General features: G+C 43.0%; 2 protein-coding genes across 5 annotated transcripts; both read right to left on the reverse strand.

Moving 5' to 3' along the window:
• Positions 1-869: 869 nt before the first annotated feature.
• Positions 870-2,896, reverse strand: LOC115156256 (uncharacterized). The gene is made up of 5 exons (XM_029703715.1): positions 2,891-2,896; positions 2,572-2,717; positions 2,192-2,488; positions 1,746-2,108; positions 870-1,629 (listed from the first exon to the last, which is right to left on the reverse strand). The coding sequence occupies exons 1-5, from the start codon at positions 2,894-2,896 to the stop codon at positions 1,407-1,409; spliced, it is 1,035 nt and encodes a 344-aa protein (XP_029559575.1). The 3' UTR covers positions 870-1,406.
• LOC115155375 (histamine N-methyltransferase) lies at positions 2,824-14,383 on the reverse strand. Of its 4 annotated transcripts, none has more exons than XM_029701938.1 (7): positions 14,362-14,383; positions 12,271-12,410; positions 12,125-12,177; positions 11,691-11,798; positions 11,335-11,465; positions 6,252-6,345; positions 2,824-3,389 (listed from the first exon to the last, which is right to left on the reverse strand). In XM_029701938.1, exons 2-7 carry the CDS (start codon positions 12,399-12,401, stop codon positions 3,037-3,039), a joined length of 870 nt encoding a protein of 289 aa, XP_029557798.1. In that variant the 5' UTR covers positions 12,402-12,410; positions 14,362-14,383; the 3' UTR covers positions 2,824-3,036. The 4 variants fall into 4 exon arrangements, with proteins under 4 accessions (XP_029557798.1, XP_029557795.1, XP_029557797.1 ...); XM_029701935.1 differs by lacking the exon at positions 14,362-14,383 and adding an exon at positions 12,563-12,727; XM_029701937.1 differs by lacking the exon at positions 14,362-14,383 and adding an exon at positions 12,544-12,570.
• Positions 14,384-16,335: the final 1,952 nt, after the last annotated feature.

Raw genomic sequence — 16,335 nt, forward strand, 5'->3', positions numbered from 1 at the left:
TACTGGCAGCAATATCCTTGCCTGTGAAGCCCATTTTGTGCAAAGCAATGATGACGGCACGTGTTTCCTTGCAGGTAACCATGTTTGACAGAGGAAGAACAATGATTCCAAGCACCACCCTCCTTTTGAAGCTTCCAGTCTGTTATTCGAACTCAATCAGCATGACAGAGTGATCTCCAGCCTTGTCCTCGTTAACACTCACACCTGTGTTTAACGAGAGAATCACTGACATGATGTCAGCTGGTCCTTTTGTGGCAGGGCTGAAATGCAGTGGAATTTTTTGGGGGGGATTCAGTTCATTTGCATGGCAAACAGGGACTTTGCAATTAATTGCAATTCATCTGATCACTCTTCATAACATTCTGGAGTATATGCAAATTGACATTATACAAACTGAGGCAGCAGACTTTGTGAAAATTAATATTTGGGTCATTCTCAAAACTTTTGGCCACGACTGTAGAAGAGCCAATACTGCTGTCTGGACTAATGACTCCATCTACTGGCCTATTATCTTTTAGTAATGGCTCGGTCTACTGGCCTGCTATCTGGACTAATGGCTCCATCTACTGACCTGCAATCTGGACTAATGGCTCCGTCTACTGACCTGCTATCTGGACTAATGGCTCCATCTACTGACCTGCTATCTGGACTAATGGCTCCGTCTACTGACCTGCTATCTGGACTAATAGCTCCATCTACTGACCTGCTATCTGGACTAATGGCTCCGTCTACTGACCTACTATCTGGACTAATAGCTCCATCTACTGACCTGCTATCTGTAGTAATGGCTCCATCTACTGACCTGCTATCTGGACTAATGGCTCCGTCTACTGACCTGCTATCTGGACTAATAGCTCCATCTACTGACCTGCTATCTGGACCAATGGCTCCATCTACTGGCCTGCTATCTGTAGTAATGGCTCCATCTACTGACCTGCTATCTGGACTAATGGCTCCATCTACTGACCTGCTATCTCTACTGACCTGCTATCTGGACTAATGGCTCCATCTACTGACCTGCTATCTGGACTAATGGCTCCATCTACTGACCTGCTATCTCTACTGGCCTGCTATCTGGACTATTGGCTCCATCTACTGACCTGCTATCTGGACTAATGGCTCCATCTACTGACCTGCTATCTGGACTAATGGCTCCATCTACTGACCTGCTATCTGGACTAATAGCTCCATCTACTGACCTGCTATCTGGACTAATGGCTCCATCTACTGACCTGCTATCTGGACCAATGGCTCCATCTACTGGCCTGCTATCTGTAGTAATGGCTCCATCTACTGACCTGCTATCTGGACTAATGGCTCCATCTACTGACCTGCTATCTCTACTGACCTGCTATCTGGACTAATGGCTCCATCTACTGACCTGCTATCTGGACTAATGGCTCCATCTACTGACCTGCTATCTCTACTGGCCTGCTATCTGGACTATTGGCTCCATCTACTGACCTGCTATCTGGACTAATGGCTCCATCTACTGACCTGCTATCTGGACTAATGGCTCCATCTACTGACCTGCTATCTGGACTAATGGCTCCATCTACTGACCTGCTATCTGGACCAATGGCTCCATCTACTGACCTGCTATCTGGACTAATGGCTCCATCTACTGACCTGCTATCTGGACCAATGGCTCCATCTACTGACCTGCTATCTGGACCAATGGCTCCATCTACTGACCTGCTATCTGGACCAATGGCTCCATCTACTGACCTGCTATCTCTACTGACCTGCTATCTGGACTAATGGCTCCATCTACTGACCTGCTATCTGTAGTAATGGCTCCATCTACTGACCTGCTATCTGGACTAATGGCTCCATCTACTGACCTGCTATCTGGACTAATGGCTCCATCTACTGACCTGCTATCTGGACTAATGGCTCCATCTACTGACCTGCTATCTGGACTAATGGCTCCATCTACTGACCTGCTATCTGGACTAATGGCTCCATCTGCTGGCCTGCTATCTGGACTAATGGCTCGGTCTACTGACCTACTATCTGGACTAATGGCTCCATCTGCTGGCCTGCTATCTGGACTAATGGCTCCATCTACTGACCTGCTATCTGGACTAATGGCTCCATCTACTGACCTGCTATCTCTACTGACCTGCTATCTGGACTAATGGCTCCATCTACTGACCTGCTATCTGGACTAATGGCTCCATCTACTGACCTGCTATCTGTAGTAATGGCTCCATCTACTGACCTGCTATCTGGACTAATGGCTCCATCTACTGACCTGCTATCTGGACTAATGGCTCCATCTACTGACCTGCTATCTGGACTAATGGCTCCATCTGCTGGCCTGCTATCTGGACTAATGGCTCCATCTACTGACCTGCTATCTGGACTAATGGCTCGGTCTACTGACCTACTATCTGGACTAATGGCTCCATCTGCTGGCCTGCTATCTGGACTAATGGCTCCATCTACTGACCTGCTATCTGGACTAATGGCTCCATCTACTGACCTGCTATCTCTACTGACCTGCTATCTGGACTAATGGCTCCATCTACTGACCTGCTATCTGGACTAATGGCTCCATCTACTGACCAGCTGTTCCCCGTCCCCCGAAGACAAGGATGTCGATTAAGGCAGCCCCTCGTACCCCTCGTAGATTGGTTAGGTTTAATGTGGAAGACACATTTCAGTTGAAGGCATTCAGTTATACAACTGACTAGGTATCTCCCTTTCCCTTGCTATCTGGACCAAATGGCTTCATCTACTGACCTGCTATGTGGACTAATGGCTCCATCTACTGGCCTTGGCGTGTTTCTGATATTTGTAACAAAATAGAGCATGATATTTGAAAGAATGAGAGGACACTTTTATTGAAAACACTGAAAAACTATTTGGTTTGAAGATAGAAAACCAACATGTTGTATTTCAGAAGATATATAGGTATAGCCTTTGCTACAAAGTGCACTATAGCCACTTAGACAAACTCAGAGCCATATACTGTGTACAGTAGATCTCTTCGTATGACTCTCGGCACTCTCATTAAACACCACACATGGTTCAGGAGTAAACCAGGAGACAACTCAAGCTGCAGTCGAACAGTATCCTGCCCTCTTTCTCTGTGCTGCATCGGTTCCGGAGAAGGTCCAGGATGCTTGCTCTAAGGTCAGGGGTCAGAGACTGGTGGAAGTGGTCCTGCTCTGTCATGAAGTCCAGCAGCAGCTCTCCCATCTCATCCCCAGTAGTGAAGCAGTCTGTGATGTCCAGGGTGTTAGGGATGAGGTGCTCATCATACTGAAGCTCCAGCCGCTCCAGATGAACCTTGATGTCTCCAGCAGACAGGTAGTCAGAGATGGACTTGGTGCAGAGCTCTTTCCTGTAGGTCTTCCACAGGGTGTCCCAGCCGCTGCCAGCTGGAAATAGTATGATAGAGAACAGTGAAATAATGGAGGATATATTTAAAATGTATAACAATCTGTACAAACCCCAGAACATATGTATAAATCTGCAACCAATACTATAGGTTACTACCCTGCTAAAGAGTCTGTAGCTCATGTTACTGTACTGAAAATTATACATTATATGTTGCTGTACTGTATATATATACATATATATATATATATATATATAAAACTATATATATATAATATATATAATATACAGTAACATACTATATATATATATATATATATATATATATATATATATATAGTATGTTACTGTATATTATACATTACAAGTTACTGTACTGCATGTTATACATTAGATGTTACTGTATAATGAATTATATGTTACTGTACATTTTCATTATCTTACTGTACATTATATGATAATGCACTGTACATTATATGATAATGCTACTGTACATTATATATCACATGTTACTGTACATTATCAATTGTGTTACTACTGTATATTATACGTTTTATGTTAATGTGCTGTATATCATACATTGTTACTATTGTATAGCTTACATTAAATGTTACTGTATATTATACGTTACAGTATATTATATGTTACTGTACATTATACGTTACTGTACTGTCTAAGCTAGATGCCCTCAATCTCACACAAATCATCAAGGAACCCACCAGGTACAACCCTAAATCCGTAAACATGGTCACCCTCATAGACATTATCCTGACCAACTTGCCCTCCAAATACACCTCTGCTGTTTTTAACCAAGATCTCAGCGATCACTGCCTCATTGCCTGTATCCGCTATGGGTCTGCGGTCAAATGACCACCCCTCATCACTGTCAAACGCTCCCTAAAACACCTCTGCGAGCAGGCCTTTCTAATCGACCTGGCCCGCGTATCCTGGAAGTATATTGACCTCATCCCGTCAGTCGAGGATGCCTGGTCATTCTTTAAAAGTAATTTCCGCACCATCTTAGACAAGCATGTCCCGTTCAAAAAATGCAGAACTAAGAACAGATATAGCCCTTGGTTCACTCCAGATCTGACTGCCCTTGACCAGCACAAAAACATCCTGTGGCGGACTTCAATAGCATCGAAAAGTCCCCGCGATATGCAACTGTTCAGGGAAGTCAGGAACCAATACACACAGTCAGTCAGGAAAGCAAAGGCTAGCTTTTTCAAGCAGAAATTTGCATCCTATAGCTCTAACTCCAAAAAGTTTTGGGACACTAAAGTCCATGGAGAACAAGAGCACCTCCTCCCAGCTGCCCACTGCACTGAGGCTAGGTAACACGGTCACCACCGATAAATCCATGATTATCGAAAATTTCAATAAGCATTTCTCAACAGCTGGCCATGCCTTCCTCCTGGCTACTCCAACCCCGGCCAACAGCTCCGCCCCACCCGCAGCTACTCGCCCAAGCCTCCCCAGCTTCTCCTTCACCCAAATCCAGATAGCAGATGTTCTGAAAGAGCTGCAAAACCTGGACCTGTACAAATCAGCTGGGCTAGACAATCTGGACCCTCTCTAAAACTATCCGCCGCCATTGTTGCAAACCCTATTACCAGCCTGTTCAACCTCTCTTTCGTATCGTCCGAGATCCCTAAAGATTGGAAAGCTGCCGCGGTCATCCCCCTCTTCAAAGGGGGTGACACCCTAGACCCAAACTGTTACAGACCTATATACATCCTGCCCTGCCTATCTAAAGTCTTCGAAAGCAAAGTTAATAAACAGATCACTGACTATTTCGAATCCCACCGTACCTTCTCCGCTGTGCAATCCGGTTTCCGAGCCGGTCACGGGTGCACCTCAGCCACGCTCAAGGTACTAAACGATATCATAACCGCCATCGATAAAAGACAGTACTGTGCAGCCGTCTTCATCGACCTGGCCAAGGCTTTCGACTCTGCCAATATCGTATTCTTATCGGCAGACTCAATAGCCTTGGTTTTTCTAATGACTGCCTCGCCTGGTTCACCAAATACTTTGCAGACAGAGTTCAGTGTGTCAAATCGGAGGGCCTGTTGTCCGGACCTCTGGCAGTCTCTATGGGGGTACCACAGGGTTCAATTTTCGGGCCGACTCTTTTCTCTGTATATATCAATGATGTCGCTCTTGCTGCGGGTGATTCCCTGATCCACCTCTATGCAGACGACACCATTCTGTATACTTCTGGCCCTTCCTTGGACACTGTGCTAACAAACCTCCAGACGAGCTTCAATGCCATACAGCAAAATTGTTATCAAGGCAAAGGGTGGCTACTTCGAAGAATGTCAAATATATTTTGATTTGTTTAACACTTTTCTGGTTACTACATGATTCCATATGTGTTATTTCATAGTTTTGATGGCTTCTTTATTATTCTACAATGTAGAAAAATAGTAAAAATAAAGCAAAACCCTGGAATGAGTAGGTGTCCAAACTTTTGACTGGTACTGTATATTATACATGCTATGTTAATGTCTACTATACATTATGTTACTGCACTGTATAATATATATTGTTACTGTACTGTATATGTAACTGTGTAGGTTCCGTCCCTCTCTTCGCCCCAACCTGGGCTCGAACCAGGGACCCTTGCACACATCAACAACTGACACCCCATGAAGCATTGTTACCCAAGGGGAAACCCTACTTCAAGTCTCAGAGCGAGTGACGTCACCGATTGAAATGCTATTAGCGCGCACCACCGCTAACTAACTAGCCATTTCACATCGGTTACATATATGCTACTATACTGTAATATACATTATATATTACTGTATATTATACATGTTGTTACTATACATTATATGTTACTGTACATTATATGTTACTGTATATTACACAGTTTGTGACTGAACTGGTATACTAACCTGCTTCATGAACTATGAGCAGTTTGCTGTTTTCCTTCAGAAGATTGTGGAAGAACTTGATGGTTCCTGGATAGTCATCTACGTAGTATAGCATCTATGGGGTTGAATAGGGATGCATGTGAGGTTGAGGATGGAAGAGAAATACTGTTACCACTTAGACTAGTGGCCAATTCTCTCACTTTCAGATATTTGAAAAGGAAATCATCTCCCAAATATCTCTATTTTAAAACAAGCCATAGAAAGTAGGTTGCCATTTCAATTTAATCAGAAAAGACAGAACAAATAATACAATAAATGTGGTTATACTCAAATATACTAATTGATCAAAAAAACGTTATTGGTTGTACTAGATTTTAATCCACCAGAACAAATAATACAACACATAGAGTTAGAGTGAGTTAAACTCAAATATACTAATGATTAAAAAAAAGTTATACTCTTTGTAAATTATATCATAAATACCACTGGTAAAACATATGGAAATGTCTACTCTACCTAAAATTACAACCAACTAATTGCAGCATTACCGCAAAAATGGAAGAGGAAAGTGGAAGGGGGAAAAAGGAACTTGTCTGTCAGCCTTGTCTGTCACCCTGCATTAAAGACCATAATTGGTTAAAGAAAATTGTGATAAATAAAAAAAGTATACCAGTTTCATTTAAGGACCAAAAAATGTACAGCCGTTCCATATAGATTGCAAAATAGTTGGGAAGAGATTTTTGACGTACCGATTCCATTGCACATGGTTTATGAACTGATGCGCTAAGACACCGGATTCAAAACTTTGAATTTTTAAACAGAATTCTTGCAGAATGTTATTTATATGGGGGATACAATCTTCCCAGCTCTGCAGATTTGGCTGTGAAGAGTAAGAATCATTAGATCATTTGTTTTGGTACTGCCCATATGTAGCTTGTTTTTGGTCACAGGTCCAGGAATGTTTGAAGAACTGCAATATTTACCTGGAGCTAAACCTGCAGATAGCACTACTGGGCGATCTAAAAAGTCATAGTCAATCGATCAATAATATAATAATACTTCTGGCAAAAAATGTTTATTTTCAATTTACAATCTGTACAAAGAATGAGAATAGAAAGGTTCAGAACATTTGTGAACCATCCCAGCACAGTTGAAAAATATATGGCAAATATAAATACAATATGGATGGTGTTAAGAGATAGACGGGAGGGGTTGGGACTAATAACAACAAGATAACTAATGGAAAACATACTGTGCCCGTAAAACGTATATGGGTTAGGTTAAGAACTTTTGTAAAAGAGCACCGTTTGAAAGATATGGCAAATAGAAATCAAACCGGATGGACATCATAAATCAAATCAAATGTTATTTGTCACGTGCCGAATACAACAGGTGTTACAGTGAAATGCTTACTTACAAGTCCTTAACCAACAATGTAGTTAAGAAAATACCTCCCCCCAAAAAGTAAGAGATAATAATAACAAATAATTAAAGAGCAGCAGTAAATAGCAATAGCGGGGCTATATTCAGGGGGTACCGGTACAGAGTCAATGTGTCAATGTGCGGGGGTACCGATGTCGAGGTAATTATGTACATGTCGGTAGAGTTATTAAAGTGGCTATGCATAGAAAAGAGAGTAGCAGCGGGGGAGGGGGGGGCAAGGCAAATAGTCTGGGTAGCCATTTGATTACCTGTTCAGGAGTCGTATGGCTTGGCGGTAGACGCTGTTTAGAAGCCTCATGGACCTAGACTTGGCGCTCCGGTACCGCTTGCCGTGCGGTAGCAGAGAAAACAGTCTATGACTAGGGTGGCTGGAGTCTTTGACAATTTTCAGGGCCTTCCTCTGACACCACCTGGTATAGAGGTCCTGGATGGCAGGAAGCTTGACTCCAGTGATATACTGGGCCGTACGCACTACCCTCTGTAGGGCCTTGCGGTCAGGGGGCCGAGCAGTTGCCATACCAGGCAGTGATGCAACCCATTTACATTTTACATTTTAGTCATTTAGCAGACGCTCTTATCCAGAGCAACTTACAGTAGTGAATGCATACATTTCATTATTTTTTTATTTTTTTTTCCCTGTGCTGGCCCCCCGTGGGAATCGAACCCACAACCCTGGTGTTGCAAACACCATGCTCTACCAACTGAGCTACAGGGAAGGCTACCGTCAGGATGCTCTCGATGATGCAGCTGTAAAACCTTTTGAGGATCTGAGGACCCATGCCAAAATCTTTTCAGTCTCCTGAGAGGGAATTGGTTTTGCCATGCCCTCTTCACGACTGTCTTGGTGTGCTTGGACCATGTTAGTTTGTTGGTGATGTGGATGCCAAGGAACTTGAAGCTCTCAGCCTAGTCCACTACAGCCCCGTCGATGAGAATGGGGGAATGCTCGGTCCTCCTTTTCCTGTGGTCCATGATCATCTCCTTTATCTTGATCACATTGAGGGAGAGGTTGTTGTCCTTGCACCTCACGGTCAGGTCTCTGACCTCCTCCGTGTCTCATTGTTGTTGGTGAACAGGCCTACCACTGTTGTGTCATCGTCAAACTTAATGGTGTTGGAGTCGTGCCTGGCCGTGCAGTCATGAGTGAACAGGGAGCACAGGAGGGGACTGAGCACACACACCCCTGAGGGGCCCCCGTGTTGAGGATTAGCGTGGCAGATGTGTTGTTACCTACCCTCACCACCTGGGGGCGGCCCATCAGGAAGTCCCAGATCCAGTTTCAGAGGGAGGTGTTTAGTCCCAGGGTCCTTAGCTTAGTGATGTGCTTTGAGGGCACTATGGTGTTGAACGCTGAGCTGTAGTCAATGAATAGCATTCTCACATAGGTGTTCCTATTGTTCAGGTGGGAAAGGGCAGTGTGGAGCGCAATGGAGATTGCAACATCTGTGGATCTGTTGGTGCTTTATGCAAATTGAGGTAGGTCTAGGGTTTCTGGGATAATGGTTTTGATGTGAGCCACGACCAGCCTTTCAAAGTACTTCATGGCTACAGATGTGAGTGCTACGGGTTGGTAGTCATTTAGGCACGTTACCTTAGTGTTGTTGGGCCCAGGGACTATGGTGGTCTGCTTGAAACATGTTGGTATTACAGACTCAGACAGGGAGAGGTTGAAAATGTCAGTGAAGACACTTGCCAGTTGGTCAACACATGCTCGGAGTACACGTCCTGGTAATCCGTCTGGCCCAGCGGCCTTGTGAATGTTGACCTGTTTAAAGGTTTTACTCACATCGGCTGCGGAGAGTGTGATCACACAGTCGTCTGGAACAGATGATGCTCTCATGCGTGTTTCAGTGTTACTTGCCTCGAAGCGAGCATAGAAGTTATTTAGCTCGTCTGGTATGCTCGTGTCACTGGGCAGCTCTCAGCTGTGCTTCCATTTGTAGTCTGTAATAGTTTGCAAGCCCTGCCACATCCGATGAGCGTCGGAGGCAGTGTAGTACAATTCGATCTTATGCCTGTATTGAAGCTTTGCCTGTTTGATGGTTCGTCGCAGGACATAGCGGGATTTCTTATAAGCTTCCGGGTTAGAGTCCCGCTCCTTGAAAGCGGCAGCTCTGCCCTTTAGCTCAGTGCGAATGTTGCCTGTAATCCATGGCTTCTGGTTGGGGTATGTACATACAGTCACAGTGGGGATGACGTCCTCGATGCACTTATTGATAAAGCCAGTGACTGATGTGGTGTGCTCCTCAATGCCATTGGAAGAATCCCAGAACATTTGAGTCTGTGATCGCAAAACAGTCCTGTAGTTCAGCATCTGCTTCATCTGACCACTTTTTTATAGACCGAGTCACTGGTGCTTCCTGCTTTAATTTTTGCTTGTAAGCAGGAATCAGGAGGATAGAATTATGGTCAGATTTGCCAAATGGAGGGCGAGGCAGAGCTTTGATAGCGTCTGTGTGTGGAGTAAAGGTGGTCTAGAGTTTTTTTTCACCTCTGGTTGCACTTTTAACATGCTGATAGAAATGATGTAAAACTGATTTAAGTTTCCCTCCATTAAAGTCGCCGGCCAGTAGGAGCTCCACCTCTGGATGAGCGTTTTCCTGTTTGCTTATAGCAGAATACAGCTCATTGAGTGCGGTTTTAGTGCCAGCATTGGTCTGTGGTGGTATGTAGACAGCTACGAAAAATACAGATGAAAACTCTGGATAGATAGTGTGGTCTACAGGTTATCATGAGATACTCTTCCTCAGGTGAGCAAAACCTTGAGACTTCCTTAGATATTGTGCACCAGCTGTTGTTTACAAATATACATAGGCCGCCGCCCCGTGTCTTACCAGAGGCTGCCGATAGAGTGTTTAACCCGCCAGCTGTATGTTGTTAATGTCGTTGTTCAGTCACGACTCGGTGAAACATAAGATATTACAGTTTTTAATGTCTCGTTGGTTTGATATATATATTACACAATGAGTTGTTAATCATGGAACATACACCCCTCGCCCTTCTTCCCGGAGAGATGTTTATTCCTGTCGGCGCGACGTACAAAGAATCCAGGTGGCTGTACCGACTCCAACGGCATATCCCGAGAAAGCCATGGTTCCGTGAAACAGAGTATGTCTCTCTGGAAAGCAACTCTTGCAACTAATTTCGTCGACCTTGTTATCTAGAGACTGGACATTAGTGAGTAATATACTCGGAAGCGGTAGGTGGTGTGCGCGCCTCCGAAGTCTGACCAGAAGACCACTCCGTCTACCTCTTCTCTGGCACCGTTGTTTTGGGTCAGCCTCTGGAATCAGTTCAAATGCCCTGGGTAGTTCAGACAAAGGATCCTCTTCGGGAAAGTCGTATTCCTGGTTGTTGTGCTGGTAAGTTGACGCCGCTCTGATAACTAATAGTTCTTCCCGGCTGTATGCAATAACACTTAAGATTTTCTGGGCTAACAATGTAAGAAATAATAGACAAAAAAACAAAATACTAAGGACTAGAAGCAAGACAGCCCTCTGTCGGCGCCATTGTTGACTGGTTAAGATCACTGGGTATTTCCAAAGCAACTTCAAGCCTTTCACCTGAATCATGTGTATTAAGTAAAGCCGTTTACATGAATCATTTGTATATAGTCAAGCTTTTTACCTGAATCATTTGTATATATAGTCAAGCAGTTTACCTGAATCATGTGAATGAAGTCAAATCTTTTGATCTGTCTTTTGTCTTTGACCTGTTTCTCATATTCTCCACACGTCACGGTGTGCCAAGAGAACGGGATCTTCTGAAGGCTGGGAGTCTTTTCCACTAACGCTACAAAACAGTTACAAGACAAACAGGCAAAACATCTAGTGAGAGTATTTGATCAAAGTCATGACTCTGTATGGTATCACAATAACTCCTGGAACAGATGACAATGCAGACGTGAATCTGTAGCTCTTTGACCTGTAGCTCTTTGAGAATCAGGTCTCCCTAGCAAAAGAGACACCAATCTCAATGTGACGCCCCTGTATAAATACATGTGAAATAAATCAGTACCTTTGAAATTGTCAGTGAGGTGGATGCTGGGTTCCACTATGTCTGCAGTAAGAGCGGTGGCTGGCAGTTTAGACTGTAGAATAGACAGGATGTGGGCATCTATCTCCCCTGAAATACCATAACACTTTAACTAGAACACCATAGCATTATAACCATGAAGCCATAATCAGTCCACCGCAGGACGCGATTGTAGAATGTGCTGCAAAATCAACAATTCCCTGCATATTATGTGAGGGCTTGCACATTTGACCAATCACCGCTCTATTACAACATACAACTGTCAAATCACAGCAATATTACCATATAAAACTGGAGGGACTGAATAATTCTATACTAGTATTACTAGGACTATATAGGCTGTCACTGTGGCGGTATAAATCTGGAGAAACAGTTGAGTATTAATAGTTGAGTGCAACTCAGACTAAATTACGTACCGCCACCACTTCCAACACCTAGAACATCCATTTTGGATTTCCCCTCTCCAATTCTACAGAAATCAAAGAGAACAGTTTACTATAAATATATCCCAGATGATCATTAGTAAAGTACTAACCAAACTAGATGAGTTATAAATCATTACCTGGTGAATTCTCCAGGGAGAACCTTGTCGACATACCCAAGGATGGCCTTGTGTTCCTCCGAGTGTTTCAAGTAAAACTGGAACCCCTGAACATAACGGCCCTCGTACCCCGCTGGCTTCACAGTGTCCATGGCTGCAGCCTGTTGATGTAAAGACCAAACTGACATTAACCTTAGTATGCAGTTAGAATACTGTTATTTTAAGTTCTACATGTCACAATTCAACATAACATATGTCATATAAATCATCAAGATCAGTCAATTGAGAAAGTACCGTGAGAAGCATTGATTACCTTGCCGTAGTGTACAGTGAAATGAGAAGTCTCTCCTGAGTAGACCTGAAAGCCCTCCCTCGCTCCCTCTGACTGGGTGGACTCTGTCCCCAATAATATAACTAGACAGACTGTCTGTATGCACAGTACTGGTCTGTTCATAGAGTCCATGCAGCTGTGCTGTCACATTCCATTCCCATCCAGTCTATGAGTCAAATATCCATGGATCCATTTCCAGAACCAAATCAAAGTGCCCGGAATACAACCTCTCAAGGTTAATCCATCTTTCAACCACATCTACATTAATTATTTTTACAGACAACAATCATTTCACACACTGAATGGCTATGTTAAGCATCTTGAAGGACACAAGGAATGGATTGAGAACAAATGCATTGCCTTATTTTAGCTGACGTTATACTATACTTTACAGTGGCAAGTCTCTCAGACTTACGGCTCTATTCAACCTGTATTGCTGAAGCGTTAGAGATGGCGTGATAGAAATATAAAGGTAATTTCAAATTGAACCAACATATGCAGCATTTACCGTGACTGCAGTCTCCGCTAATGTGGGAACATTGAAATTTAAAGGCAATCACACTGTAACCCTGAACGCTGCTGCTACTCTCTGTTTATCATATATGCATAGTCACTTTAACTATACATTCATCTACATACTACCTCAATTGGGCCGACCAACCAGTGCTCCCGCACATTGGCTAACCGGGCTATCTGCATTGTGTCCCGCCACCCGCCAACCCCTCTTTTACTCTACTGCTACTCTCTGTTCATCATATATGCATAGTCACTTTAACCATATCTACATGTACATACTACCTCAAACAGCCTGACTAACCGGTGTCTGTATGTAGCCTCGCTACTTTTATAGCCTTTCTTTTTACTGTTGTTTTATTTCTTTACCTACCTATTGTTCACCAAATACCTTTTTTGTGCTATTGGTTAGAGCCTGTAAGTAAGCATTTCACTGTAAGGTCTACACCTGTTGTATTCAGCGCACGTGACAAATAAACTTTGATTTGACTTCTGCAACACGGATTGAATAGAGCCCATACTCCCCTACTGTACTCCTCTGCCTTTGGCTGGCATCCAAACATAGCCTGCTTCCTATTGGATGGACCCAGACTGTTTCAAGGAACCCACACATTAGTAAACAACCAAAGGGCATCCTTAGTTCCCATTATCAATTCACTCAATTCACAGCGCTCTGTGAACCTCTTTCCCCCATAGAGGGAATCCAGCACTGCTAACAGCTAACTAAGGAATAGCTGTGTGTTAATGTGAGCAGTGCATTGTGCTTACAGACTATGAACACACAGATCTCTTAGGATTTACATGTTGCTCTTCAAATAGGAGACATCTGAAAGTGGTATCAAGACAATTGATATCTACATTTTAAACATGGAAGGATATAAGAGCTGCCTGTACAGTGTTATATAAGCATTCATTTGATACATGTGACCTGTAGCCCAGATAGAACTGGTACACTAATGCAGAGCTTTTCCTGAGTATAAAATTAAAGACTACTAATCTTTCTAATTACAGTGCAGGTATATTATGTACATAAATACATATACTGAACAAAAATATAAATGCAACAATTTCAAAGATTTTACTGAGTTACAGTTCATATAAGGAAATCAGTCAATTGAAATTAATTAGGCCTTAATCTATGGACTTCACATGACTGGGAATATAGGTATGCATCTGTTGGTCATAGATACCTTATAAAAAAGGTAAGGGCGTGGATTAGAAAACATGCATGTACATGCATAAACAGGGCATAGGTTAGATATACTTACAATATGTCACTTATTCAACAGCACTGCCCCAGAGACTCCAACCACAGCCGACGTGTTACAGCCCTGCCCCAGAGACTCCAAACATGGCTGAAATGTTAAATCAAATAAAACTTTGTCACATGCGCCGAATACAACAGGTGTAGACCTTACTGTGAAATGCTTACTTACAAGCCCTTAACCAACAATGCAGTTCAAGAAAGAGTTAACCTGTTAGGGCTAGGGGGCAGTATTTACACGGCCGGATAAAAAACGTACCCGATTTAATCTGGTTACTACTCCTGCCCAGTAACTAGAATATGCATATAATTATTGGCTTTGGATAGAAAACACCCTAAAGTTTCTAAAACTATTTGAATGGTGTCTGTGATTATAACAGAACTCATATGGCAGGCAAAAACCTGAGAAGATTTCATGCAGGAAGTGGCCTGTCTGACAAGGTGTTGTTGTTCTTGCATCTGTTTATTGAAGACTCAGGATCTTAGCTGTAACGTGACACTTCCTACGGCTCCCATAGGCTCTCAGAGCCCGGGAAAAAGCTGAACGATATCGAGGCAGCCTCTGGCTGAAACACATTATCGCCTTTGCCAAGTGGCCGATCAGAGGACAAAGGGCTTAGGCGCGTGCCCGAGTCGACACCATGCTGTATTTTCTATAGAGGGTTTACATAATTGCAGATTCCCGGTCGGAATATTATCGCTTTTTTACGAGAAAAATGGCATAAAAATTTATTTTAAACAGCGGTTGACATGCTTCGAAGTACGGTAATGAAATATTTAGAAATCTTTTGTCACGAAATGCGCCGTGCGCGTGACCCTTATTTACCATTCGGATAGTGTCTTGAACGCACGAACAAAACGTCGCTGTTGGAACATAACTATGGATTATTTTGGACCAAACCAACATTTGTTATTGAAGTAGAAGTCCTGGGAGTGCATTCTGACGAAGAACAGGAAAGGTAATCAAACTTTTCTAATAGTAAATCGGAGTTTGGTGAAGGCTAAACTTGCTGGGTGTCTAAATAGCTAGCCCTGTGATGCCGGGCTATCTACTTAGAATATTGCAAAATGTGCTTTCACCGAAAAGCTATTTTAAAATCGGACATAGCGAGTGCATAGAGGAGTTCTGTATCTATAATTCTTAAAATAATTGTTATGCTTTTTGTGAACGTTTATCGTGAGTAATTTAGTAAATTGTTAGTAAATTTGCCGGAAGTTTGCGGGGGGTATGCTTGTTCTGAACGTCACATGCTAATGTAAAAGGCTGTTTTTTTATATAAATATGAACTTGATTGAACAAAACATGCATGTATTGTATAACATAATGTCCTAGGTGTGTCATCTGATGAAGATCATCAAAGGTTAGTGCTGCATTTAGCTGTCTTCTGGGTTTATGTGACATTATATGCTAGCTTGAAAAATGGGTGTCTGATTATTTCTGGCTGGGTACTCTGCTGACATAATCTAATGTTTTGCTTTCGTTGTAAAGCCTTTTTGAAATCGGACAGTGTGGTTAGATTAACGAGAGTCTTGTCTTTAAAATGCTGTAAAATAGTCATATGTTTGAGAAATTGAAGTAATAGCATTTCTAAGGTATTTGAATATCGCGCCACAGGATTTAACTGGCTGTTACGTAGGTGGAACGATTTGGTGCCACCTGCCCTAGAGAGGTTAAAAGAGGTGTTTTTCTTGTCCTTTGCAGAAGCTTGAATTGTTTACTGTGTGCGTTTGAGACTTAGTGTTTGTTGTTTTTCAAGTGTACTGTGATCCTGCAACTACCGTTTCACAGTAAAGTATTATGCTTATCCTTAACCACTGATTCCTCGTCTGGTCTCTTCTCTGCACCTGGGTCCAACCTCACCACGTCACATATATAGGTCCTGGATGGCAGGAAGCTTGGCCCAAGTGATGCACTACCCTCTGTAGCAGATTACGTCAGATGCTGAGCAGTTGCCATACCAGGCGGTGATGCAACGGT

The sequence above is a fragment of the Salmo trutta genome, chromosome 20, assembly GCF_901001165.1.
Source record: "Salmo trutta chromosome 20, fSalTru1.1, whole genome shotgun sequence".
Taxonomy (NCBI): domain Eukaryota; kingdom Metazoa; phylum Chordata; class Actinopteri; order Salmoniformes; family Salmonidae; genus Salmo; species Salmo trutta.